Source organism: Cnephaeus nilssonii (assembly GCF_951640355.1).
Source record: "Cnephaeus nilssonii genome assembly, chromosome: 4".
Lineage (NCBI taxonomy): Eukaryota > Metazoa > Chordata > Mammalia > Chiroptera > Vespertilionidae > Cnephaeus > Cnephaeus nilssonii.
The window spans coordinates 92,055,457-92,082,731 of NC_137075.1; the positions used below are offsets into that span (position 1 = coordinate 92,055,457).

Sequence of the window (27,275 nt, forward strand, 5' to 3'; positions counted from 1 at the left end):
TGGGCTTCTTTCATTTATGTGTTTACTTGTTTGTGTTTGGGGGTGTAGGAGGAGTTTTGAGCCAAAATTATGACTTCATTAAACATTGCTTGGGTCTTCAAAGTCTCCTCAATAAATATTAAATAAACTCCCTGGAGCTCTGGTGCTGCTGCCCAATACAAACAGCAAGCCCTGACTTGCATGAACAGTATCATTTGGATATCTGTACATGTTTGCTTTCTATTGGTTTAGACTCACTGTGGAATAGAACTGGGTCTCTTAAGACTGAGGCCTTGCTTCTGATGCTATCCAGAATGTAAGGCATTAGGAAATGGTGCTTTGGCCCATCCTAAAGTCACTCAGGCCTCCTCCAAAGTTGTGAAGTTTCTTTTAGAATTTTCCCAAATACGTAGACCAAGGTCTTCCCACCTAACAACTTCCTGATTCTCCCAAGCCCTGCCCCCTTCTTTCCTAGAGGACCTCAGGATACTATCAAGAGAGTGCTGATCACCAAGCAGAGGTTGGTACTTGTGATGCATTCTAGAAATGCATATCAAGACTGGGTTTAGCTTCTATTTTAAAAATAAAGGAGGAAGTAAGGAGGATGTTTAAATATAACAAAAAACACTTTAGCTCTGATTTTTGGCAATATCATTTTTGTTTGTTTGTTTTTAAAGCTCCTAGAATTAAAAGGCTCATTGCTATTCTCAACTGCTGAGAGACCTGACATTGGACATTGGGAATGTTCTGAAAAGCTCTAAATGCTGGTAAATTGTTTTCATTAACTCTTCAATAGGACAGACATCGATGTTCACATTTTTCTCTTTGCAATGGCCGTGTGATTCTAATTGAGCTTATTTTTCAAACCATCAGTCAGAGGTCAGGTGGAATAAATGCCCAGCTTGATCCTCTTAGGATTTACAGAATGGGAAGTCCTGTACATCAGTGCATTCCTCTTATTATGGACATAGCCCATAGGACATGCTGAGGCTACCTTGCATCCATCTGGAAATTTCCCCAAAGGCCTAGATATTGTCTTTCACCTGCCTCTCTGGTATTTTATGTAGCCAGTCCTCACGCATGACCTCACCATATCTCCTAATTTTTATTCAAGAGCCCAACTAGTGAAATACACTCAGGCAAAATGAAAGGCAGCAGTCTTTTCTTTTCTCCTTGGACATAAAATAGGCATTTCCTGGTTAGTGGCAGAATTTAACTAAACCAATATGCCATTTAGAAGTTGATATTACCAAAAAATCAGGGGTACATTCTATAAACAAGGTGAAGACATAGGACCAGAGATACAAAACATAAATATAAAAAGTCAGATAATTTAAATGACAGTCACTTTAGCTACACAAAGCAAGAACAGAGGTTCTAATCTGTTTCTAAGGAGGTCAGTTACATTTTAATGTCTATATCAAACATGTCTACTTTACTGTGCAGGCATTTTATTCGTGCCCAATTAAGAAAGTCATTGTTGATTCCACTAATATTTTCAAATATAAAATAAAAAAATAAAGTAAGTTTTGAATAGTTCCAAGACATAAGTCTTTCAAACACTACCTTTCTGAGAGAATCCAGAAGCCATGACAATATCTAAAATTGCTCAGAAACTATTTCAATAACAGACAAGCTAATTCAGTTTAAGAGGCTAAACTGATAGCTCCATGTAAACACAGGGGAAAAGATGCTTAGTTGCTAAGAAGAACAACTCCAAGTTTTACATATAAAATTTTAAATATATAAAAGTTTTGCCTTGTGAAAATAAGAACTACAGTTTTTCAAAGGAACATACTTTATACATGATAGGATTGGTGGGGTGAGTACTGACAATCTAATAATTTCTCTGAGCATATCAGCTAAGCACCGATTCCCCTCTACCTCAAACTATAAGTTCTCGTTAAGTTCATAAAAGATACATCACAGGAAATCATAAAAGTTTATGTTGAGATAAATAGGTTACATAAAGACTTATCATAATTCTGATAACACCAAGCCATTCTATATATTGTAGGATTCCTGAGCTTTGTCAATTCATTTTCTCCATTGGCCCCCAACAGTCTTTCTTCCAGTGACTCTTCTATGTTCTATCGAACATATCTTTTTCCCTGATATTCAGCCTATGCCTTTGTATGTCTATTTCCACTGCTTCATTTCTCCATTGGATGATCCTCAGCCAGAGGAATTGCACGTACACAACTTTCTCTTTCTTTAAAAATGTATCACAACTGGGTGATTTTTTTTTAATCATCCGTTCCCCAGACAACTAGCACTAACTGCCTTCACTGAATCTCATCCCCCCACCAGCTTCTCTAACATCCTGTTCCATTATTGTACATGTAGAACAAAGGGGGAAATTTAAGGACAACAGGGTGGGTGTGCTGTAACCAACTGATCTTTTATGTACCACAGAAATCTCAACAGCATTTTGAAGATAAAAATCAATGGGCCCACTGATAAGCCTTGAGTTACAGAGTTTAACTATTTAACTCTGAAATAATCCATTTTCAATGTGATTTTTCAGAAATTTGTTACATAGTGTCACATTGTCAAAATCTGCTTTGTTTCTTTGTGGGTGGTGCTTTGTAGAATTTAAAATACTGAGAAGCTTAAATGTTGTTGTATAAAGAGTCAGTTAAAATGGCCTTTTAATATCAAAACAATAAACTGACCAGTGATATGATTACTATATTACTCCAATCTAAAAATAAAAATAGACTTCTGGTTTTTGCAAACACAGTTCACACATTTTTTTTTCATTTCAGGAAACTAGTTCAGAAAGTTATTTTTAACTTTAGATATCTTTTTATATTAGTGTTATTTTATGATTCAATTATTAATGGAATGGTCATAAGAACCTTTGATTTTACATATAAAGAAAAACATATACTGTGTTTGATAGTGTCCTTACATTTATGATAGAAAATTTGTAGGTTTATTACTTATTTTACTTATAGGTAAAACTATCATGTTTTCATTTTAAAGAGATTTATGGTATATATATATATATATATATATATATATATATATATATATATCTTTATATGAGTGTACTATAAAGGCCTTAGATTACTAGACCTTAGCTAATAGAAACAAAGGAAGACCCAATTCCAAATTCAAATGTCAATGGGAATTCCATTTTATCAAATTCCATACTACTGAGGATTGTCTTATATCAAAGCTTCCAAAATTACTGATGGGAATTATCTCAAACTAATTTTCTCTTCCTCTATTTTGCAACTGAAGAAACTATGTTTGTTTGTACTGGTCATTCATTATAGTTCACCTACTTTGAAAGAAAAACAGTGCTGTAGTTGAATGGGTAGGACATCTACCTCCCACAGCATCTGAGAGTGAATGTGTATACATATTTTGAGCCAAAGAGCTCAGCATTGATTAAACACTTCTATAAAGATCAAGAATGAATAGGGCCGGGCGGGGGGGTTGGGGTGGGGCCTGGCTAGAAGGGGTCAATGGGGGAAAAAGGGGACATATGCAACACTTTCTACAATAAAGATTAAAAAAAAATGAACAAGTACGGCCACATCACAATTGTAGAAATGGAGAGGGACAGATCAGCACTACTGGACCCATTGGTTTTACCTCTCAGTGGTATGGGGTGTAATTCATCCACTGAAAATATACGCACCACAAATATGTTTCAAAAAGTAATTATTTAAAAAAAAAAACACCTCAGAAATACAAATATTAGAGTGTGTTTTCCCTTTCAATTCCCCTTTCTCCCTCAATCTAGGAGTATACTATGATAAATACATTGATTCCCTGTGTAGTGTATATTCTCTATGTTATTTTTAATTGAGCTACTTCTTTTTCTGATCTTGTGTATGTTTTCATGTTTCTGTGGATAAAAAATTAGTCTCAAGGTGAAACTCTATGATGCTTCCTAATCCTTCTGTCTCCTTTTCCTAGATAGTCAACTTGGTTTTCCTCACCTGCCTTGAAAGTAACTCTCAGGTTTTAGATGATCATTCTAAATCTCCAGGTAGGAAACATTCTTGGTATTTCTAGGATGTTTAGACTGGTATAGAGCATTACATGGCTAGAAACTAGAACATCAGAAACTAACATTTCAACACCAAGGTCCTAACCACCTGGCCTTGGTTCAAGGCACCATTATAAATAAATATTTAATAATTTTCTAGTTGAGCTCTATCCATGCTGAATAAAGCCTAGGCAATACCCCTTATGCTAACAAGAACAGTAGCTTCTTCCCTAACATGGTAGTTATTCAGGTGAGTCTTTTCTTCAGGTCCCAAAGCATGCATAAGCTGTCGCAAACAGGGCTTCTTCCTCTCCATCTTGGGATCCTTACAGTCCGAAAAAATTTGAAGTTTTTTTTTTTTTTTTTCAGAAAGAGAAGTAATGGGGCTACTATTTAGCCAAATGCTCTTTTGAGTGTCGAAAAAAGCATTGAGATGTTAGAGGTTTATGTTCTTTTGACATATAAATTCCTGTCTTTCAGTGTGGCAATGAGATTCAGTGGAGGCAATGAGATTCAGCTGAACTAGTGGATTCAGTTCTTAGTTTCCTTTCCATATATATATATTTTTTTTTTTTTAAAAAAAAAGCTCCATTACAATCATACCTTTAACCAGTTAATCTAGATTTCATCTCTTGTTGAAATTCTTCTCCAGCCAATGCCGGACTTCTTGGAGGTTGTAGAAGAAGGGACCCTTTCCTCCCAGATAAGCAATTTTCTGTCTCTGCACAATACACACACGTTCAAAGGCTACCCCATAGGCTACATTGGCATTATTGTCCATGCAGTCAGCCACAACTCGGCACTGGGGCGGCAAGGAGAAACGCTCCAGAAGCCGGTGGGCAGCTGCACATCGGTCTTCCTGGTTCCTGTGCTTCTTCACCTCAAAAGACAAAGAAGAATCCCCAGGCACCGCCCAACCATCTGAAGGATGAGCCTCATCAATGTAGACCAACAGGAAGTCAGCCACTGATGAGAACTCCTCTATCAGTTTGCTGAAGGCTGGCAGCTGGTTAGTAAAAGGAGGTCAAGTGGCTGAGCCAAAGTTGACCACCAGTGGGCGCTCAGGGCTGGCAAAGTCAAGAAGGTGGCACTCTGCTCCATCAGTTATCTTCTCCTGGGCACCATTTTCCTTGTCGTTGCCTCCTTCATTATTGGAGACATGCACCACACTGGAATTGGGGGCATCTTCACCCAATTTCACCTGGTTGAATAAAAGAAAGAGGAAGAGCATACCACATTAAACACATTGTCACTTCAATCCACTCTATATGAAAACAAGTGGCTCTAATAAAATGTGGTGAACATATATTGATTTGAGTAAAGAGGCATCGTGGCAGGTAATGTAAAGAATGGCCCTACAGAGAATAAAAGTCTTTTTCATTCTGTGTAATCACTGAAGGTAATTATTTTTATCACGGAAGGCACTGCAGTTAATGCTCTTCATAATTAAGTTGAGGCTGGTATTCTTCACTGTTCTTACTTTGCTGTCAATGCTTAGCACACATTATATAACAAATGATTAATTGACTTCATTTAAAAAGTTAAATGGTCTACTCTAAGACAAATTGTCAGAGTCATGGAACATAGTACCTCTTTCTGAATTCCCCCTTCTAAGTTCTAAAGTACGAAGAAAAGACCTTTACTTTATTGCATGATGCTAAGCCATTTATTCTCATTCAATGGACAATGATACCAATGGGCTCTATTCCTAGCCAGAGCTATAAAATGTGGGGTCCACCATTTATAAAAAGAGGCTAGTCCCACTTAGCCTCTTCAGCACTTCAACATTCCCACCTGTAAAATGGTAATAATTATGCCTCTCTTCCTCATATGGTTATAGAAGGATAACAAGGAAAATAGCTCTTCATACACGATAACTCACTGTGTGGATGTAGGCTGCCATTATTAGATGCCATTGAAATATGTAACAGAATGCTACCTTTCCCGGACAATTCTATGTTTAAATTATTTTTTTCCCTTAGAAGTAATTTGAGTTCTCATCAGCATGACATCCTCCTATAGCTACTGCCTACTTTGGGCTCTTATGACTAGAACCTTATTATTTTCATTAAACAAACAAAAACATTAAACCATTCTAGAATTCTTGTAATTTTTCATTTGTGTGTGTGTGTTTGTGTATGTGTGTGTTTGTCTATTTCCCTCTTTTTATCTAGGAAGACACAAACCATTTACTCTTCTATCATCCATTTTATTAACAAGCTCCTCTGAATTATAAAATACACAGGCAGAAGAGATCTAGAAGAAAATTGTTCCAGGTGCCCTCTTTGCATGTGGTATAAATAGTTAAACACAGACCGAAAGAAAGTTTGCTGGCCTTTGGGTCTGTAAATTGATAATAAAAAACAGGCAACATAAAAGAGCCAATTACTTCAGTTTGAATGAACACAATTGGATCTTCCCTTAGAATGGTTTAATCAAAGCCAATAACATCAGGGACAACTTATGAAAGTACAATTGATTTTTATACACTATCCTTAATATTACAAAACACTTCCAACTGGATTGACTTATTCTCCTCATATAAATACAGCCACATATAAAACTGCTGTTAATTGAAGTCACTTAGAAGTGAATTGTTAAAGATTCAACAATCCAGACAGATATAAAACACTCAAGGGCTTTTGTTCAGAAGCTTCTATCTAATGTTAATGCATAACTCATTTTAACTGTAGGGAAAGAATTAAAGAAGTCCTGTCTCTCCCTTCTGAAAAAATCTTAACAGGGATTTTTTTACTGGTATTTTTCTAAAATAAATCTTAAAATAATACTCTGATTTCTTGGGAAAGCAAGCTGTTGGTGTGATTTCAACAGGTATATTTGTTTTTCAATCACTATCAGGGAAAATGTTATTTTAGCTATATTAATCTTTTTGGTTAATCTACAAGTTACACTAGATAAAGAAAAATAATCCCCTTAGATGGATTATTTCATTTATTTATTTTTTACTCTTCTATTGAATTTATTGGGTCAAAATTGGTTAATAAAATTACATAGGTTTCAGGTGTACAATTGTATAATACATCATCTATATATTGTATTGTGTCCAATATCCCAAGTCATCTACTCCTATCATCATCTATCCCCTCTTTACCCTCTTCTATCTCCCCTCAACCCCCCTTTCCCAGTGGTAACCACCATATTATTGTCTGTGTCTATGAGGTTTTTTTTTTTTTTTTTTTTTTTTTTACTTAATCCCTTCACCTTTTTCACCGGGCCCCAAACCTCCCTCCCTGCTGACAGCTGTCAGTGTTTTCTATCTATGAGTCTGTTTCTATGTTGTTTGTTAGATTCTTGTTCATTAGATTCCATATGTGAGTGAAATCCACTTGTCTTTCTAAGACTGGCTTATATAAGCCACACTTGTCTCTGAGGTATTAAAATATACTTAAAATGTAAAGATATACATTTCAAAGATATTACAAACCTATAATCTATGTGTTCTTTTTGTAATTCTTTGTAGATTTAGGTGGTAGGTAGCATTATCATTGCCTTACTAGGTCTGTTCCACTTAAGATAGCAGTAACAATTCTAGCATGGCTGCTTTTAATAATTTGGTTGGGCTGTGTTCCTCAATATACTTATACCACCAAGATCTGAATGCATTCAATCAGTCTGAATCATTAGCTTTTGTACTTTACATTAACTGAGCAATCCATACACAGGAAAAAAATCATGTCTGGACTATAGACTTGTAGGTTTTTGGTCGGTGAAAACATCCATCTGCCTTTTGGAGTCATTTTTAAGACTAACCAACAAGTGTGTGATCTTGTTAGGTGGGCCTCGATGCCCATAGCTCTCACTCAAGCAGCACTGTTGATCCTTGCATTATTCCTGACTATTCAACTGAATAATCTAATCTGATGCTTCAGCCACAGGTGACTCTCTTATTACCTGTAGTTAATTTTCTTGGAAAGTTAAAGCACTTTTTCTTTTTAGTGACAAAGAATAAGTTAGACACATAATTCTTTCCAAAATACAGACATACTAGTTTACCTTAGAAAATGTAGAGCAAGTATAACACCTTCACTCTAAAATTAAAAATTAAGCAAGTTATCAGCCCTAAACAGTTTGGCCTGCGGACTGAAGGGTACCGAGTTCAATTCCAGTCAAGGGCATATGATCCCCAGTAGGGGGTGTGCAGGAGGCAGCTGATCAATGATTCTTTCTCATCATTGGTGTTTCTATCTCTCTCTCCCTCTCCTTTTCTCTCTGAAATCAATATATATATATATATATATATATATATATATATATATATATATATATATATGTTATCAAATACATAATGTTCTTTGTGTGTGAGGATTTGGCATTTTGTTAAGACCGGCTTAATTATTGAATTATAGAATGAATGATAGTTGTTCTATTCCTATGTAGGGGTCAGTGAAGAATTTTACACTTAATATAACCTTCACCTGCAATCAACATAACCATCGTTGGGTGATGAATGAGCTCACTGAGATAGATAATTTAGAAATGTAAACCTATTGTAGAGTACTACCACCATCAACACCTAATGCTGCTGATCTGTTCTGGATTATCTCGGCTGGTTACTTTATAAAATGAAAGTTAATCCTCTTTATTTTGTTGAGCATCTATAGGACCTTACTGCAGATTAGCATGCCATAAGCAGATATCCTGCTCATGAGAATGACCAGATAAGAGGAATGCATAGGTAAGATCAATGTTATTAATACTAGTAGGGGAAAACACACACCCATGATTTGTAAGTCCAAATGTGAGTAGACCAGTAGTCTGCTTTTATACCTATCATATATTAATCATAAAATTTGTCCATATTACCTAAAAACCTACTGATGGAGGATAATTTAACAATAATAATAAAAAATTAGAAATTTAAAATATTAAAGTTTGCATTTAACTGCAAAGAAAATCTTTTGTAAGGACATTGTTGTTCATTTCTCAATTTTCCCATTTGGTCACCATGAAAATTAAATTCCTATTATGACCAAAGTTTCAAATGGAGAATTTCTTGGTTTGCTTGGCTATGCACCCTGCTGAGATGGAATGGGAGAATCACCACTGTCTTCAATGGTGAAAGATTCTTTGCTTTCCCTGGGAGCAAAGCATTCCTTGACAAAGAGCCAAAATGATGAAGAAAATAAAGCTGGTTCCATAATAATAACATTTAGGCTGCAGGAAAGAAGCTAAACAAAAACAAGTTACCCCCTGATATTCCCAAACTTTGTTTTAATTTCCCACAGTGGCACAGAAAGTGTCCTGGCCACAAGTTACCTATCATCTTAATTTCTCTTTCTTAGAGGGTTTGTATTTGGTTTTTGTCCTTAATGAGACATATTTGCCAAAGAGGCATTCAAAAGGCATTTTTTACTCTTGCGGAAGAGTAATTAGGTCGGTACCTCTTTCTCTGCCAGCATTAGCCGCTCTAAAGAGAACCCTGCCCAGTACAAGAAGCCCAAACACAAGAAGCATCATTTCCACTAATTGGTCTTGAAGTTCCGAGGTTCCCAAAGGGTCCCTTTATTGTGCAACAATCAGAAAGGACGTACGTACGTAAAATGCAATATCGTCATCACTGACTTTTATCTCTCTCATCTACACCATTACAATGGTCCTTTCTTACGTCTTTATAATCAATGTCAACACGACACCACCGACACGGGAGGTACATTAAGGGTTTGCATTTTTACGACAGGGAACATCTCTGGGCCAAGCTCAAATGTTGCGAGAGCCATGTTTATAAATATGAGCAAGAATGCAACTACATGGCATGTTTATAAATCTGATTCCCTTGATGACGGGGTTCCTTTCACTCACAGTGTTCAGTGCACGGGGGAAGGGTGATGCTGCTTGAACATGTGGACTGTGAAATGCAGGGTGAAAGGAACAAAGAAAGGACCATTCGTCAAGTAGAGGCTGGAAACAGAGCATATACTACTAACCTTTTTTTCTTTTTCTTTTCCACTGGACAAAATACCACATAATCTCATGATAGAAAGTAAAGCAAATGATAAAAATAGAAGGGGGGTAGCTGAATAGTTTTTTCACATCCTTCTTGCTGTTCAAAGCCCAGGAATGGCTTCATTCACTACCAGGAAATTTCCAATTCTTTGACATAATGACCAGGCTGCTTCAATGTCCTCACAAACATAGCCAAATTATTAAGCAGCGGTTTAACCATTTACATTCAAATTGGCCAAATAAATCAGAGTTGGAGAATAAACTACCTACTCTTTCCTCTGAATTCAGTTCCCTTTTGGCCATTCTCTTTTGGATTCCTACCTTGAAACATAGATCTGAGCTTTATCAGTTCCCACTGCTTTATCCAAGTGATGAACAAAGTCTGGCTGTGGCCTTCTTTGTGTTCTTTGGAGAATGTTTCTCTCTTAAAAGAGCCATTTTCCATGGTAGAAATTAGTGTCAAAAGGCTTGAGGTGAATGAAGAGGAGGAGGAGGAGAATGTTAAAGAGACCTTTTCAAAACCAAAATTATATGTTCAAATGAATATGTTTTCTGTACCACTGCCATATTAATCGTGAGAAGCTAAACTGCTTCTCGGCGTCTATACTGTTTGTTTACTTTTATACTTCATTTAGGTAGGGGCTAGGCTCCCAGACAGGGCAGTTTGCTCACTGGTTGCATTTTTAGTCTTTGAGCATCAGCAGAAGGATGCAGTGTTAAAAGCAATGACACTGACAAAGGAAACTTAAATGACAAATATCTGTTATTCACCTCAATCTCTCATAAGTTTTTGTAGACTTGCTGTTTCATAAAAGCAGTGCCTGGAACACCCTCTAACCAAACCCAGATTATCTTTGCAAGGTTCCCTGCAAAGTTCATTTCAAATCCCATTTAACATGTTCATGAAGAAGGGTTTTTTGTTGTTGTTGTTGTTCATTTGTTTTATTTTGTTCTGTTTTAACTTCTTTGTTGCCTCGTGTAACAGCCAAGCCCAAGGATAACACTTTCACTTCACTTTCTCTTAAAATATTCCCAAGTGTCTGACATTCAACAACAAGGAGAATTAGAAATGACATGTTTCATCGTATCTCATATGCACACACTCATCCTGGAAAACTCTGCTTCTGGGGTGGCAACCTCAAAATAGTGCAAGTCGGGATTGTGAAATACTGTGATGCTATCTCAAACAGTACCTCCTCCAGTGTGTCCCTAGAAATGGCTACACCCAGAGATGGTGGCACAGAAGACAACAGTATTCAGGAAAGAGATTCTGAGTGAACCTCAAATGCCACCACCAGCACCACCACCCTTGCCTTACTGGGTGGCAGAAGGAGACCTAAGTTCAGTGCAAGTTGTGTTTGCCATGTTTCCATTCATTACACACCCAGTCCAGTCTTGTCTCTGGACATGCGGGTTCTTAGGTTGTTTCTTCTCATGGTGTTAGCGATTATATAAATCATTAAAAGCAAACTTAATAACATCAGTCATGAACTTGGTCACTAATCAAATCAGTAGGCAGAAACAATACACGGGTGGAATGTGCAAACCATATGCAAAGAAGAAAACAAATCACTCATCCTTCTCAATTTCCTGGAATAGGAATAACAAAATATTGCAACACAATGGAACACTATACATTAATGAAAAAATAAAGTCTATTACAGAGGTATTTGTTTGTTTTTCCCTCTTAATTTCAGTAAGTTGCTTAATAGGAAAAACAACCTCACTTAATATTTGTGGGCAACCTCACAGTCCCTGTATTTTATGTGAGAGATGTTTACATAAGTATACACTCATATTAGTAAAATTCTCCCAGGCAGTGACTTTTCTTTTCTAGGCAAAAGTCAATTCTCTTTCAAAAAAAGTAAGAGTCTAATATGCTGAGATTAAACCACTGACATTGCCATGTTATCTCCTAAGATCTACAAATACAAAAACATAAACATCTCACATTCAATGTATACACTTGTGGAAATGAAATGATCCCCTCAATAGCTTCTTACCATATCTCCCATTGGCCCCACATACACAATATACATGTGTTTTCCTGTTAGAACTTTGAGCATCATTTCCTATTATTATAAAAGAAATTTTCCTTATTGACAAGAGTTCTAACTATTCTACCATCTTTAGAAAAAATGCAAACCTTCTGCAGGTTTCTCTCAATAACAAAGGCATGTGTTATAGTAAAACTTTCCTAATGCACAGTGGATACTTTCTTCCTGAACACTTGTTTGATTTTCAGTGAAACAACCCTACTCTGGATTCTTTATGACTAGAAGTTACTTCTTTTCCTTTCCGGGGGCATAGGTTTAGTTTTCTAGTGCTTACTATAGAGGTCTCATTCCCTTCCCCCTCTTTTATTCTGGTTCTGGGGTGCTGCCTGCTTAAGGTGCACTACTTCATTGGCTTGCATACTCCTCGCAAACTCCCCTTCCCTGGCAACTTGGACAAGGTCCCCCAATATTATGAGGGAAAACCAAGACTGTCTGCTTTGATATCAACTTTTGCCAAGTGAGTCTATTCTTCTTGCTCAGGGACCTTCAGGAGTTATATGGGCACAGAGGGGAAAGGGCAAATTGACTCATGAGAAAATGTCCTACTTTGTTCCTAAGGTGAGTTGAGGATCCTCCAAGCATAAAAAAAAAAAAGGCTAAAATGCCAGCATTCTTCACTTAGAAACAAAGATCCCAACTCTGGCTTTGAGAGAGCAGCCCCTGGGACCTGACTTCCTCAGGTAAGTGAGGTTACTGCTCCAGCGATCAAGGCATGCGTTAGAACAGCTTTGAAACTGAATGAACCGTAGACCCATCTGCTCTTTCTAAGACAACTTATTTCACTTCTGAGAAACAAAGCAAATGTGGTTTCTCTTACAAAGTCTGGAGTTCTGACAGCCAGTGCTAAGATCTTCCTTTTGCAAACTGTTACCGAGTATCTCGGGACACAGGGTCTGATAACCCATTCAAAAGGTTTCAGGTTGGAATCAATACAGAGGATGATGCTGAACACGGGCTCGCTTACGTTAACTCTTACATCTCCCAGAAATGAAGCAGATAGTATGCCAAAGCACACCTGCTGTGACCATTTCGTGCAGCCTTGTCCTCTCCCTGAGTTTCGGTAGCATGTTCTCACCAGCCCCCTACCACCACCACTTGCTTTTCACTCATTGAACTGTCTTCCCCAACATAGCTCACTTAGCATTTCATCAAGCAAAACATCGGAACCCCAGTTTATTACAAGAGTATGTGACATGCAACAGTGTGCCCTCCCCCAGCATCTTCTTACTTTTCCCAAAGTTCTCCTGCCAACACCCTCTACTCTGAAATCACAGCAAGCCATTAAATGACCCTTATTACAAAGACTCATTAGGTCACACAGTCAGCGTAGCTTACTACCTGTCAAATCTGACTCCTGTGACAGGTGTAGAAAGTCAAGGCAGGAGCTCACTTGAGCATAACCCCTCCGCTCTCCCACAGGCTCCACAATCTCACCCCCAAGCTCCCAGCGGCCTCCAGTCCCACACTATGCAGCCCCTGCCCCTGTTGACCCAAGCCGCCCCTTGGCCCGCTCACCTGTTTGTAGGCATCCAGGAGAAAGCTCTTCCAGATGCAGCGCATCCCCTCTGAGGTCAGCATGCGCCTCCACTCCCCGCGAGTGGACTTGGAGCGGCTCAAGAGCAGCACCACGTGCTTGAGGAGAATGACCGAGTCATAGAGCGCCAGGAAGAGGCAGTTGGAGAAGAAAACTGGCAGAATCTGCAATGTGATCAGCAAGTCTATGCTGAGGATGCCCATCTTCCTTGCCTTCCAAGTCAGTTCCCGTGTGCGCTGTGGCTCCCCTTCACCCTCTTACTTAAAAGGGGGTGGCAATAGAGGGGTGGAGGAGGTAAAGGGGAAGGTGGAGGGAGGGGGGAGAGAAGGAGAAAAACTAAATTAAAAGGAAGCCCAAGATCTCTCCTCTTTCAAAGAAGCAGAAATGGCAAGACCAAGTCCAGTCTCTCCAGCCCAGCAGTTGGAGTGTGCCCATCAATTCATTCAATTCGGAGCTGCTTGCATTTTTTTTTTTTTTTCAGGATTTAAGATGTTAAAAAAAAAAAAAAATACTGGCGTACCGGCCCCTAATCCAGTTACCCTCTCAGAGTCGGTTAAAGACAGGCAGTTCCACTTTCATTTCCTAGCACCTATGAGACTGTGGCAGAGACAGCAAAATTTTCTGTAGTTTTTCATTGTCTCTATGTTCAGATACGTAGCCTGTTTCTTTCTTGAGTTGCCAGAGTTTTTAAAATGTGCTTTAAGGGTAGGGTTTTTTTTTTTAGCCCCCCTTCTTTACTCCGTTTTACACACACTTTCTGTTCTCCTTCCCTCAGCCTGTCTCACTCTCTCCCTGCCCCTGGAGCGACTGACTCCTCTCCTCTCCTCACTCCCTCTGGCTTTGCTTCTGCTATCTGTGGTGCAAAGTGCTCTCTGCAGCCCAGTGAGTCTCCCTGAAGCCTTTTATACATTCCCTGGCTAATTGCTGCAATAGAGAAATGAAAGCCTAATCTTGGTAAAGATCTTGACGTCATTGAGAAAGAGGGCTTTACTTTGGCCAGGACTGCAGTGAATAGAAAAGCAAAACTCGACAACTTTTTTTTTTTTTTAGAAGTGGGGGGGTAGTGGGGGGTGGGGAGAAGGACAGTGAAATTTTGCTTTGTGATTTAAAGAGAGAGAGAGAGAACAAAATTAATACCTCTGACGGTTTTCAGGAAATGCTTTCAAACCTTGGGAAAAGTAACTTACTACAATGTGTAGATTTGATAAGTTAACACTTTCTCCTCTGATTATTATTATTACTGTTATTATTATACATTTAGGAGAGGGGTTAGAAAGAAGGGATCCTGGAAGACAGATAGAGAAGAGGAAGAATAAGTCACCTTTGCTCTATTTCTTGGAAGATGTGAATGCTTACATTTGGTCTTTATACTTATACTGTATGACTCTCATCAGATTTGTGACCTAGGTTCCTTAAATATTTTTGAATCAGGATTTTATTTAACAAAATTCAGAGTGAGTTGTGAGGTGGAAAACTTTTCAACTCTTTGAGTACCACCACAGCATTTCTCTAAAGCTGCTTGCTGAAAATTAATACAAATATTCTTTTCAGTTTTACCAGTTTCTAATGCCCCCGCCCAAAAAATATTTCAGACATGAAAGCAAGCTAGGTGACCAGATCTCCTTTTACTTCTATTTTGACTATATGCAGATTAAATTAAAAATTTCCATCAAATGGCATTAAGATGCCATAAGGTTGAGAAATAAATTCTTTATAAGAGAACTCATTGCATTCTGCACTTTCCCTGCTTCTGTTAGCACAACTCCTAAGAGACCTGACACTTTAAGGAATCTATCTTTTTTCTTGAAAAAAAAATCTTTTAAATTAATTTGTAGGCAATTAGGAGCAGACTTTGAATTGGTTCAAGAGCCACTCTGACCACTCCTCAGTGGCCTACCTGTCCCATCAGTCTCCAGCACCGACAGGTATTTAGGCAGACAATTCATGGGCAGAATGTCATGACCCCACCTCATTCTAATTTTCCTTCCTCACTTACCTAACAGATCACCTCTAGGAATTATGTCTTCTTGGAAAAAGGAGTGGCAAGTATACACCTTGGAGTGGGGATAGAGAATTTTAATTGAAAATCAATTAGCTGACTTGTCTATGTACATAGAGTTCCCATTAAACACGAGCTAAGTAGTGGGTGCTAACCTTCAGTTAGTACATTTCTGTGTTTTGTCCCTGTGGCTAAAGCCTGCAAGATCACAGAAATAATTTAAAAAACTGGAACAGGGTCATTATTTGGTGGGCCCATGGGCCAAATTCGGCATACAGATTCATTTTATTTGGTTTGAACGGTATTTTTTGCCTTTAAAGAAATAATTGAATGAGAATGCCTTTAGGTTCTTTGAGACCAGGTATTCCCGTCTGCTTTGTCCATTGTTGTCTCCCAGTAGTTAGAACCATGCCTGGCACATAGCAAGTTCAAGGAGGATATACTGAACGGATGAATGGGTAGAGCATGCATTGTTCCACAGTAGGGGGCACCATTCACATACAATATGATAGGACAGGGGTGCCCCAGAATTATATATACCCTAGTGGACTTGGGTGTGGCCCTCCCCAGTCTCACAACCTTCACCACCCCATTGTCTAAAAAATCTGATTCTTTCGTTTTTATCACCAGTTTAGTCTGTGATGAGTTTTGAATTTGAATTCCATGGACTAAATGTTTATAGAAGACTTTCAGAGCTTAGAAAAAATGAATATAAACCACACAGAAAAATATTTTTCCTATGACTAGCATACAATGTTAGCAAAAGAATATTATTCATATATGTAATATACATTTACTCCATTTATATTCTAATCTTCCGGTGTCCTTATGGAAGAAAACAAAAGATGAAGAGAGGGAAGTGACAACATGGTATTTTAACCAGTGTAAATGGGAAAGCTACCGGCCAGAGTCCTAGCCAACAATGACAGGAGAAGGTGTGGACTCAGGAAATGATGCTTCCACTTACTGCCCAAGCCTTAAAATCTCACCCCTTCTCAGCCATTCATGTTGTCCTGTTTGAATTAAACCAGTGCTTCTTTGAGGGAGAGACTTCAGCATCTATAAACTGATTATTCCTCACTTATTATTTGCTTTCAAAGAGAGAGGTATTTTTGGAAGTGGTAAAATACTTAGCTCATGTTCATAAACTTAGCTCATGTTTAACGGGAACTCTATGTACAAGTCAGCTAATTGATTTTCAATTAAAAGGATGGGAATTGGTAGAAAATCAGAAAAATGCTTCCTTTTTCAGTGCAAAGTTCAAGGCACACCCAGACTACAAACTGTTATAAAACAGAATGGTATTTTTCTTCATTTTTACTTTTTCTTTTCACTTTTTTTTTAAGTCAGAAGTGTTTGAGGATTTTTTTAAAAATAGAAGAACAGCCCAGCTGGTATAGCTCAGTGGTTAAGCATTGAGCCAGGAACCAAGAGACCACTGGTTGGATTCCCAGTCAGGGCACATGCCTGGGTTAAAGGCTCTATCTCCTGTGAGGGGTGTACAGGAGGCAGCCAATCCATGATGTTTCTCTCTCATCGATGTTGTAATCTCTCTGTCCCTCTTCCTTCCTCTCTCTCTCTCTAAAATTCAATAAAATATATTTTAAAAAAATAAATAGAAGAACAAATAGGCACATAGCCAACCTGATTGTGTCATTTCTCAGATTTCTTCTATCATTTTTTACTAAATGAATAAATAAGTGAATCACAAAACTGAGCATCAGTCTTTTACCTGTTAAGACAATCCATCCATTCTAGAAATTATACTTCCCTAAAGCTGTTCCCTTTTTTACATTTGGTTCACAGTTGCTGTTTTTAACTAATAAAAATATTTAGCACTTTGATCTTCAAGTAACTCTAAACTCATTAAATAACAAAAATAACCCAAAAAGTGACAGTACAATTTGTCCCATCACGTAGATGAATGAAAGCAGATCATCAAGGTTGTAGAGTCAGAGCTGGTGCTTGGATATTTTCGCCAACTCTAAACCTCACTTTTTCCCTACATGACTGTTTTGTGGGTCCTGGTCATTACTCTGAGACTCAAAGCGCTTGCCCAAAGTGGTTGAGCTAAGTAATTTTACCTTCTAAATTGCCAAGGATATTTGGAATTTCACATCTGTTTAATATTGACCCAATTCAAGCTCCTCATTTAGATTTCATACGATCATTGGAAAGGCTTGGATATCTTGTTGGTCATGTTAAGTGTTCTTAGTAATCAACAATGCAATGAGTCAAATGCAAACTGATGTGTGGTGTGTTAGTTGAATTTCCCCAACAATGTAGTACACAGGTTTTAAATTCCAAAGAGAGGTAGAGGCAGCCTGGGCAAAATGCTCTGGGCTGCTTCTTCTTTTTCTTTTTCTTCTTTTATTGATTTCAGAAAGAGGAAGGGAAAGGGAGAAAGAGATATAAATATCAATGATGAGAGAGAATCATTGATTGGCTGCCTCCTGCATGCCCCCCCACTAGGGACCGAGCCCGCAACCTGGACATGTGCCCTTGACCGGAATTGAACCCGGGACCCTTCAGTCCACAGGCCGAAGCTCTAGCCACGAACCAAACTGGCTATGGTGCTCTGTGATTCTTAATAAGTGCTAAACCACTGCAAAATAATTTAATTTTTTCTTCTCGTTCCAATAGTATGAGAGCATCATGTCCTACCATTGCCTCCTTCTGATTGGAAAAATAACGCGGATATGAGTGAAAAGTCTTCCTTTAGTCTACTTTTTGACTCTTAAATTGTGACTGAGAAAATTAAGTTGGATAAATCGAAAACAATCTTGGACATTTCAAGGATGGAAGCTATCATTACTATTTCCTTATTGTTTTCTGAAGGAGCCAAAGAGCATTAAAAAAAATTCAAAATTATCCCATCTGGTGTGGTTCAGTGGTTGAGCATCGACCCATGAACCAGGAGGTTGAGGTTTGATTCCTGGTCAAAGCACATGCCCAGGTTGCAGGCTAAATCCCCAGAAGGGGCCTGCAGGAGGCACCCAATTGATGGTTGTCTATCATTGATGTTTCTCTCTCTCCTTCTCCCTTCTTTTCCTTCTAAAATCAATAAAACTTATTTTTAAAAATAATAAAATAATTTGTGCTATGGATTTTCAAGCAGTCTTAGTTTTGTAGCATTTTAGTCCTTCTAATTCAAGTGATTTGATCAATTTAATTAAAAAAGTGAGTTTTATTTTTATTTTATTAAAAACTTGCCAAAATAGATTTTAAACCCCAAAAAATGTCTGGTCAGGATAAGTGTAATGAATTGGGGTTTGGAAAGATGATTGTCAGACATATCCCACCAAAGTATGCAGCTCTTATCACAGAAGGGAATCTAAACCTGGACAACCTCTGTCTGGAGTAACTCCTGGTTGTGCCTGAGAGGGAGTAATAATGAAGAGTTTATACCACAACTACTGAATCACTCAAAATTCCCCTTAGGCCCATTCACTATACAAACACAGCCATGTTCCTTACCTTTGTGATGAAAGGAGAGGTTCAATGGATAAAATAGACAACCCCAGAGTAAACTCTGACACACCCTGAGCAAAGCAAAGTAGGGCTGGGGCAATGAAGGCGGGCGCTGTGGGAGGTATGAGCCTTCTATCCCAACAGCCTTGGTCTGAGGTCCCTTTGCAAGCCCTGGCAGGGAGCACAGTCAGAGGTGTTAACACATTCTTTCCTCAGGAACTGTGGCTGCTCTCTTTCTTCAGGCCACCTACTGGTGGAGGAAAGGAAAAGGAAAAAGACAGGAACAGGAGGAGGAAAGCAGAAATGACAAGAGGCTGCCAGCAAGAGAGCCTATGAATGCCAATTGTGGCAATGATTTTTGTGAGGAAGACAGCTGTCCAGAAACTGGATGGAAGCCACCACCTCATTTCACAGAGGCCACTGAACAGCTGTTAGGAGACAACAGCCTTCATATGTTAGTGACCTGGTCTAGATCTAAATTGATGGCCAGGCTCCACATCCATCTGCCCACACCTCTTCAGGTGCCATGAGGCTCTCTGAGTGTTGTTCAGTTTTGAGAATAGTTTATTAGCCTCTAGAAACACCCAAGGTTGGTGGGAATGGGAGGAGGTGAGGGAATAGAGGTAAAAAAACACTGTAAAGTTATATGTGGTGAATTTCTTCAGGACAAAGACCCCACAGAAGAAACTAATTGAACTCAACCTCTTTTTTTTCCTTAAATTTGACTCAATTACTTCATTCTTCCTAAATCTTTGACCCAATGCAATAAACCAAAAGAAACAAAGGAAATTGGTCAAAAACAGTCATCATTTTTGGAAAAAATTCTCCTCTATTTTATTCCACAGCTCATAGAAAAACATCAGATGATACTACATTTTAAAAATAAAATAGGTCATTCTTTATAAATCATTTTACAAGCACTTAAACACACACACTTATACATCACCTCACTCATATGCTGAGTACATGAACATAGAGCATGACAAAATATATTAAGATACATGTTGGTTCATGCCATCCAGAGATAATAGTATTGTTTGTTTCCACTGAGACCAAAGGATGCCATACCTCCTCTCTCAAGAATCCCGATACTAATGCACAGAAAAAGTAAGCTAGATGTTCTATTCCAACCTCATGGAGATGGTGAAGCTGATAGAATTAACTGTAGGATAAAAAATCCACATTTGATACAGGGATTAAATATCTGCAATGAGAATGATTGTACAATGAGATAAGTTACCAAGGGAGGTTATGAAAGTGTTATTAGTGGGACTGTTTCAAGGTAGGGAGGGAGGCTAATAAGATAATCTCTCAAAACCTTTTAAAGCCTGTGGTGCTATTAAAATAATAGGTTAAAATAAGTTAATATATAACACATACATTAAAACATCCAACTGAGCTAATAGCAGAATACCATAATCACAAATTATTGCTTTGTTTCCATTTCAATTCTGAAGACTAACTTTTTGTGCTATTAAGTAAATCCTTATGCTTTCCTAATAAGCAGTAGACAGGAAAGAATTAGCATGTCTTCCAAGGAAAAATATAATGTATAAAATTTAAGTCTATTGTTAAAATTGCGCCTCATCCGTTAGATGGACACTGGAGGTCTTCTATCAACAAGCCACCACTTAGCCAAATGATTATATAGATCACATATTCTTTATTCAATCATCTAGTGAAGGACACATCAGTCATTTCCATATCTTGGCCACCATAAATAATGCTGCAATGAACATAAGGGTACATATCCTATATAATAAAAGCCGAACAGAGGATCGACTGGTGGAATAACCAGTCACTATGATGAGCACTGACCACCAGGGAGCAGACACTCAATGCAGGAGAGGCCCTAGGCCAGCCAAGGCAGGTGCCAGTGGGGGCTCCCAGATCACTCTACCAGTCACCCCACAGATGGGTTCTTATTGCCAGACAGGCCTAGGGACCATAACCATGCACGAATTTCATGCACCGGGCCTCTAATATCTTTATGAATAAATGTTTCCAAATATTTGGGGTAGAAACATAGAAAAGGAATTGCTGGGTCATATAGTAACTCTATTCTTAATTTTTTGAGGACATTCCATATATTTTCCATAGTGGCTATAACAGTTTATATTCCCACCAGTACTGTATACAGTAGAATACTACTCAGCCATAAGAAAATGTGAAATACTGGCATTTGTGACAACATGGATGGATCTTGAGAATATGCTAAGCAAAAGAAGTTAGATGGAAAGGAGCCTTGACTTTGGGGGGTGAACACAATGCAATATATAGGTGATGCATTTTAGAACTGTACATTTGAAATATATAATTTTATTAACCAATGTCACTACAATAAATTTAATAAAATTAAAAAGTAAAACAACAGAATAAATAAGTAAATAAATAAAATAGTTGTATATAAATTTCTGAATAGTCTTATTTTGTTTTCTCAGGGGGATTTTCTATCTTGCTTTAAAGACTTAAAATCCACCTTCCCAAAGTACTGATGTTTGTATCAGTAATGAGCTAAATTATACACAAGTCTAAGACCTCAAACTCCTCAGAGCAAATATCTCTACTGCTTCCTGACAAATGTTAAGTAATACCAGCTCACTCAGCAAATTGGCATACTTTTTTTTATCAAGATATATCTTGTCCTGACAAACTTCAGTTATCAGACACAGAATCTATTTCTGGGGCCATACAGGTCCATATGGCCAGAAGCAAACCTCTGACTTGATTTTTCTACCAGTAAAATGGAGCTAAAAATGTCTTCCCATATTTACCTCATTTTTGTGGCTAATGTAGTCATGTTTTTAAGAAATGTGGTCTTGATCTAAAACTCCTCAAAATAAAAAGCAATCTTCACTAATAAGTTTATTCAGACCTACCCAAGTCAATAAATTTCCTCTAATAAAACATTCTTTGGGGGAAAAGTTCCTGAATTACCAACCTGCTCCACATGACTTTTATAAAACTTTGGTTACTTAGTGGGAAACAGGCAAGATTACCAGTAATTGGCGATAGATTGGATGAGCAAATTTTGCCTAAAGAATAATAATAATTACTCTGAATCTTTGTCCAAACTCAACCCTGAACTCTCTGTTTGAGAGCTCTCTAGAAAAGCATGTTTCTTAATTCTAAACTATTCACCATGTAATACTTCTGCATCTTTCATGATTCTAGAGAGAATATCAAGTAAAGCTACCCAAATATCCCTGATTCTAGAAAACAATTGTTCTAATTTTTCTGGACCAGAATGGGAGAGAAAAATATTCAATAACAAAGGAGAAAAACCACTGACATTTTAATGGACAGTGTGCTTGACAAATTGAAGCCTCAACAAAATTCGGTACCTGCCAATATTTGTGATATTACTTTGCCTCTTCTTTAAGAGATCATTTTATTCATCCTGCACAGAAATATTTTCCTACTACCCTGGGACCTCAGCACTATGGGTCTCAAAAGAGCTATCAAAGCTATTTGTTTTCTTGTGTGACAGAATGACTCTTCCAGATGAGTTAACAGGCAATTGGGGGAGGGGGTGGGAAGGCAAAAGGATGGAAGATAGAACTGGATTTAGAAGAATGAATGTAATAAAGATTTGGGGGGAGGTGGGTTGGGGATAGTGCACTATTGATCAATGTATGCCAATTTGCTGAGTGATTACTTCAATCACAATATATGCTAAGCAATGGGAAAACTGAGAAATATGAAGAATGTAGAGGTTAGTTCAATGAAAGAATATGGAATGGGAAGTCAGTAGGTAAAACATTTTCATTTTCTATATGTATCCCCAGTGAAAGGATATGGGAAATGTAAGAAAAGGGGTAGGTAAAAGCCAAAGACATTTGCTTACATTATAAAATTATCTTGAAGTCACTCAAAGGATTACCCATTATAAGATATTTATTCAATTAGCCATCCACTTACAATAAACATTTATTGAAACCTACAAAGAGCTAGTCATTGTGCTGAGAACATTGAAAAGGATCTCTGGTCTAAAAAAAATGTAGCATCCAGTAGGGGGAGACAGACATGTGAACTAAAGAAAATGTTGTAGGTGCTATAATAGAATTTCAGTATACAGTATAATATACAGCAAGGATTAGCCAATTCTATGTGTAATTAGAGTCAACAAAGGGTTAATAAAAAAATACACAAGCCCGGCTTGTGTGGTTCAATGGTTGACCATCAACCTATGAACCAGGAGGTCATGGTTCGCTTGGGGTCAGGGCACATGCCTAGGTTGCAGGCTCGATCCCCAGTATGGGGCATGCAGGAGGCAGCCAATCAATGAGTCTCTCGCATCATTGATGTTTATATATATATATATATATAAATGTTTATATATATATATATATTTATATATATATATATATATTATATATATAAATATTATGTATATAAATATTATATATACATATATATATAATCTCCCTTCCTCTCTGAAATCAATAAAAATATTTTTTTTAAAGAAAATACACAAGTACCATTAATAACAGTACCGCAAAGTCAAATTTAGAAGTGTGGTACTTGATAAAAGAACAAGTTTAGAACAATGGTTTTATATACATCCATTAATTTCTTTGTAATATTTTGTCATAAATCTCTGTTAGAGGAACTTAAATAGTATTTTTGACCTTGGGACATAAATTATTTAGGAATATATAACCTTCCCTTAATAAACAAAGTTGTTATAGTTACACAAAATGAAAAATAAATTGCTTCAAGCTTTGTTTAGATAGATGCTGGCAGTAACAGCAAGAGACAGCGAATATATGTGTATATATATATATATATATATATATATATATATATATATATATATTTCCTTCTCTCCTTTCCAGTTGACAAAAAGTTAGTAGGTAGAAGTTCAATCTTAACATCTTCATGTTATAGATAAGTCACGGAAGCAAGGAAGTACTTCTTGGCAATTCTGTTCACTTCTAGTTAAAGAATACATCATTGGCAGGGATGGCAGTGACCAGACTCATTCTAGTTCTTCAAAACCACACTTGTATGATTTTGAGCCATTCATTTCATTTTTGGGTTCTCCGGGTACCTCACCAAGGTAAGCTTATAAAGCGCATTAATAATACAAATTATTAACTAATACAGGATGAGCCAAAAGTAGGCTTGCCATTGTTTGGATGGAAAATAATATAATCCTATCTAATAATAGAGTAAAATGTAAATTACCATCACTCCGCTATGCCCACGATTGGGCGGTGGGAGGCTGGGGGGCGGGACTCGGGGTGGCCTATCCGGCCATTGAGAGGCACGGATCCGCTGCCACTGAGGGGGGCGGGACTCCTGCCCCGTGCGACTCTCAACGGCCAGATCCAGGCCAAATCCGTGGCCACTGAGGGGGCCTGCGCGGACACCTAGCTGCGCCTCTCAACGACAGGGTAGCCAGGTGTCCACGGCAGCCCCCCTCAGCGGCCTTTGAGAGGCGCAGGGGGTGGGAGTCCCGCCCCCTGCGCCTCTCAACAGCAGGGTAGCCCCCCTCAGCGGCCACGGACCATCAAAAGCATGGGAGCTGGGTGCCTGTCCGCTCAGGCACCCAGCTCCCCGCGATCAAAAGCAAAAGTGTGGCAGCTGGATGCCTTTCCGCTCAAGCACCAGGCCTTTCAGAAGCCTCCGCCACGCCGGAGGCTTCTGAAAGGCCTGGTGCACCAGCAGACAGGCACCCAACTCCCCGCGATCAAAAGCAAAAGCGTGTAGGGGACCCTACACGTGCATGATTCAATCATGCATTGGGCCTCTAGTAATTAATAAATAATAATACAAGAATAAACTCTGTTTCATGTAATCATAACTGTAAACCTATTTTTGCCCCACTCTGTATTATAGCCTCTGGAATCTTTATACTGCTACAGGAAAAAACATGGGTCTAGTAACTCAGCATGACTTTAATCCAAATTTCCATTCCTCCTATTCTCTCCAGTCTACAACTCAGGGCATCACTCTTGCTTCTTTATTTGTGATTTTTGTTACCTTTTTCCTCTCATGACAAATCACCTGACAATATAGGAAGCGGGGTTAGAGATGTTGAGGCTGTCTATTTATTAGGAAATTTTATGAGTTTGCTCAAGAAAAATGTGGAAATCAAGATTTGATGGAAATAGGATATTATATGAAATACAGAGCCTGTTGTATAAGTGCATGATGAACATTATTGTTTCCATATTTAAAGTATAAATTCCTGCTGGGAAATAGTTAAATCTTAGGATTTTAAAAAACTGTTTACTATGGAAACATTCAAACATATGCAAAAGTAGAGTGATGAGTATAAGAAGCCCATGTACCCATCAGCCAGCTTCAACAAACATAAACTCAAGACCAATCGTATTTTATCTCTACCACCCCACCCACTTACCTACTTCCCATGTAATTTTGAAGGAAGTTCAGGTCAAGTTTTTTGATTCCCCAAAACATCTACATTGATTTTTTCCTACAGAAACCATTGTATAAATTAGCTAGCTAATTTATTTATTCTCTTATATCTCCCTTTTTACTCACTCTTTGACTTATCTGTCAAGCCATGAAGAAAGAAATAGAAAATAGACATTTCTCCCCATCACTTCTGAGCTTGAATCCAATCTTTCATCTAAGTACCTTATGCTATGGCAAAGGTGTTTTAAAGAAATGCATGGATAGGTCATAAAACTGTAACATTTTCCACAAATTACTGAACCACAGTCATTTCCATACTTTCATTTGTTTTTACTGGTATATAGTACACATGATGACTCAGAGTGAGATTGCTTTTTAAATTATGAGGTGGTCTCAGTTTACTCATTTACATCCATCCCCAGATGCAATGTACTGCAAGATATGACATGAAATAACCAACTAGGTCATAAGAATCTGACAATTCTGATAGAACAAAAGCTGGTAAGAATTTATGGAGGTGATCAATGACAAGTAAATGTGTTTTTTCATGTAAAATTTCTCATAGGGAAACTTCACTGATATAAGAAAATCATGAAATTTACCACAAAAACAAATAGCATATGAATAGAAAACTTAACTTCTTAGTGAAACCCATAATAATAGGCCTCTATGCCTATTTGCTAAAGTCATTCTCCTTCCTTGAGTCATCAAACATCTCCCCAAAAATAATAATCCCTCCCTTAGAGATCTGGCATCTGCTCAACTACTTACCACTCCAGAACAATCCCCAGCCCAAGAAGTGATAAATGGATGTTTGAGAGGCTTTATGGAAAATATAATACCTTTCTCAATATCACTGATCGCTAAGGGAGAGAAGGGGGAGAGTGGAATGGGAGAGTATATGCATCTATTTAGTTCTCTGCATTTTCCCCAAAAGAAAGTATAAAAGTTTACCTGATGCTACTTCAGAATAGTGTACTTGAATATGCATGTACATTAAAATTTGTAGGTGTGCTTTGCTATATTGGAAAACATATTCAAATAATACATCTCAATAAATGAAAATGACTTTCTTTTCCTACAGTATATAAAAATGCCAGGGCAATCTGCTTTCCGTGTTCAGGCACCAAAGAGCTAAACATTGAGTGATACCCAACTTTATGAGTCACATAAAAATGAAATACAAATGGGTAAGAAGATAAACATTTAAAGAAATAAACACTGTCAAACAGAAATGATTACAAAGTTTGTAACAATCTGCATTTTTCATTGTTTTCTGTTTACCCAGCCTTTCCCAGTATGAATTTATTTCCCTTCTAATAATGTATGTTCCCATGATCATTGACATTAAAGGATGTGAAACTGGACTCAGTTTATATTTATTGGAGTAAATATAAGTAACTTGAAAATGCAAAATTTTCTTTATATACCTGAATGTTTCCTCCAGCTACTTTCATTTAACAGTTCTGGAGAATTGAGCTCCTTATTCACAGAGGTACTGTCTACCTTGTACCATAGGAAACCACCACATTCAGTCTTTTTTTGACATACAAAAACAGCAATTTCATATTATTTAACCTAATAGTATTTTAAATAGCAAAAGGTCTACAGATTACTGTTGCACTTGGGCTTTATATGGTTATATTTTGGTGAAATGTACAGAGAAAAATGGAAGTACTATTTCCATTAGTGTATCCATGACATTACTTGAAATGTCATGGTTTGAAAATCACATCATATTAATAATGAAAACAAATTAATATTATCTTTTAGTCTGGCTTGTCAGTGACTCTGTCATTGGCCTAATGTAGCCCCTGGAAGCAATTACATACCCTATCAATTAATGTGTACAATAGAGTAGTTGCTTCTTCAAAATGA

At 37.7% G+C, this 27,275-nt stretch overlaps 1 protein-coding gene across 1 annotated transcript; it reads right to left on the reverse strand.

The window, feature by feature from the left end:
- Positions 1-3,873: 3,873 nt before the first annotated feature.
- On the reverse strand, positions 3,874-13,914 carry DIO2 (iodothyronine deiodinase 2). The gene is made up of 2 exons (XM_079767714.1): positions 13,522-13,914; positions 3,874-5,186 (listed from the first exon to the last, which is right to left on the reverse strand). Exons 1-2 carry the CDS (start codon positions 13,741-13,743, stop codon positions 4,611-4,613), a joined length of 798 nt encoding a protein of 265 aa, XP_079623840.1. The 5' UTR covers positions 13,744-13,914; the 3' UTR covers positions 3,874-4,610.
- Positions 13,915-27,275: the final 13,361 nt, after the last annotated feature.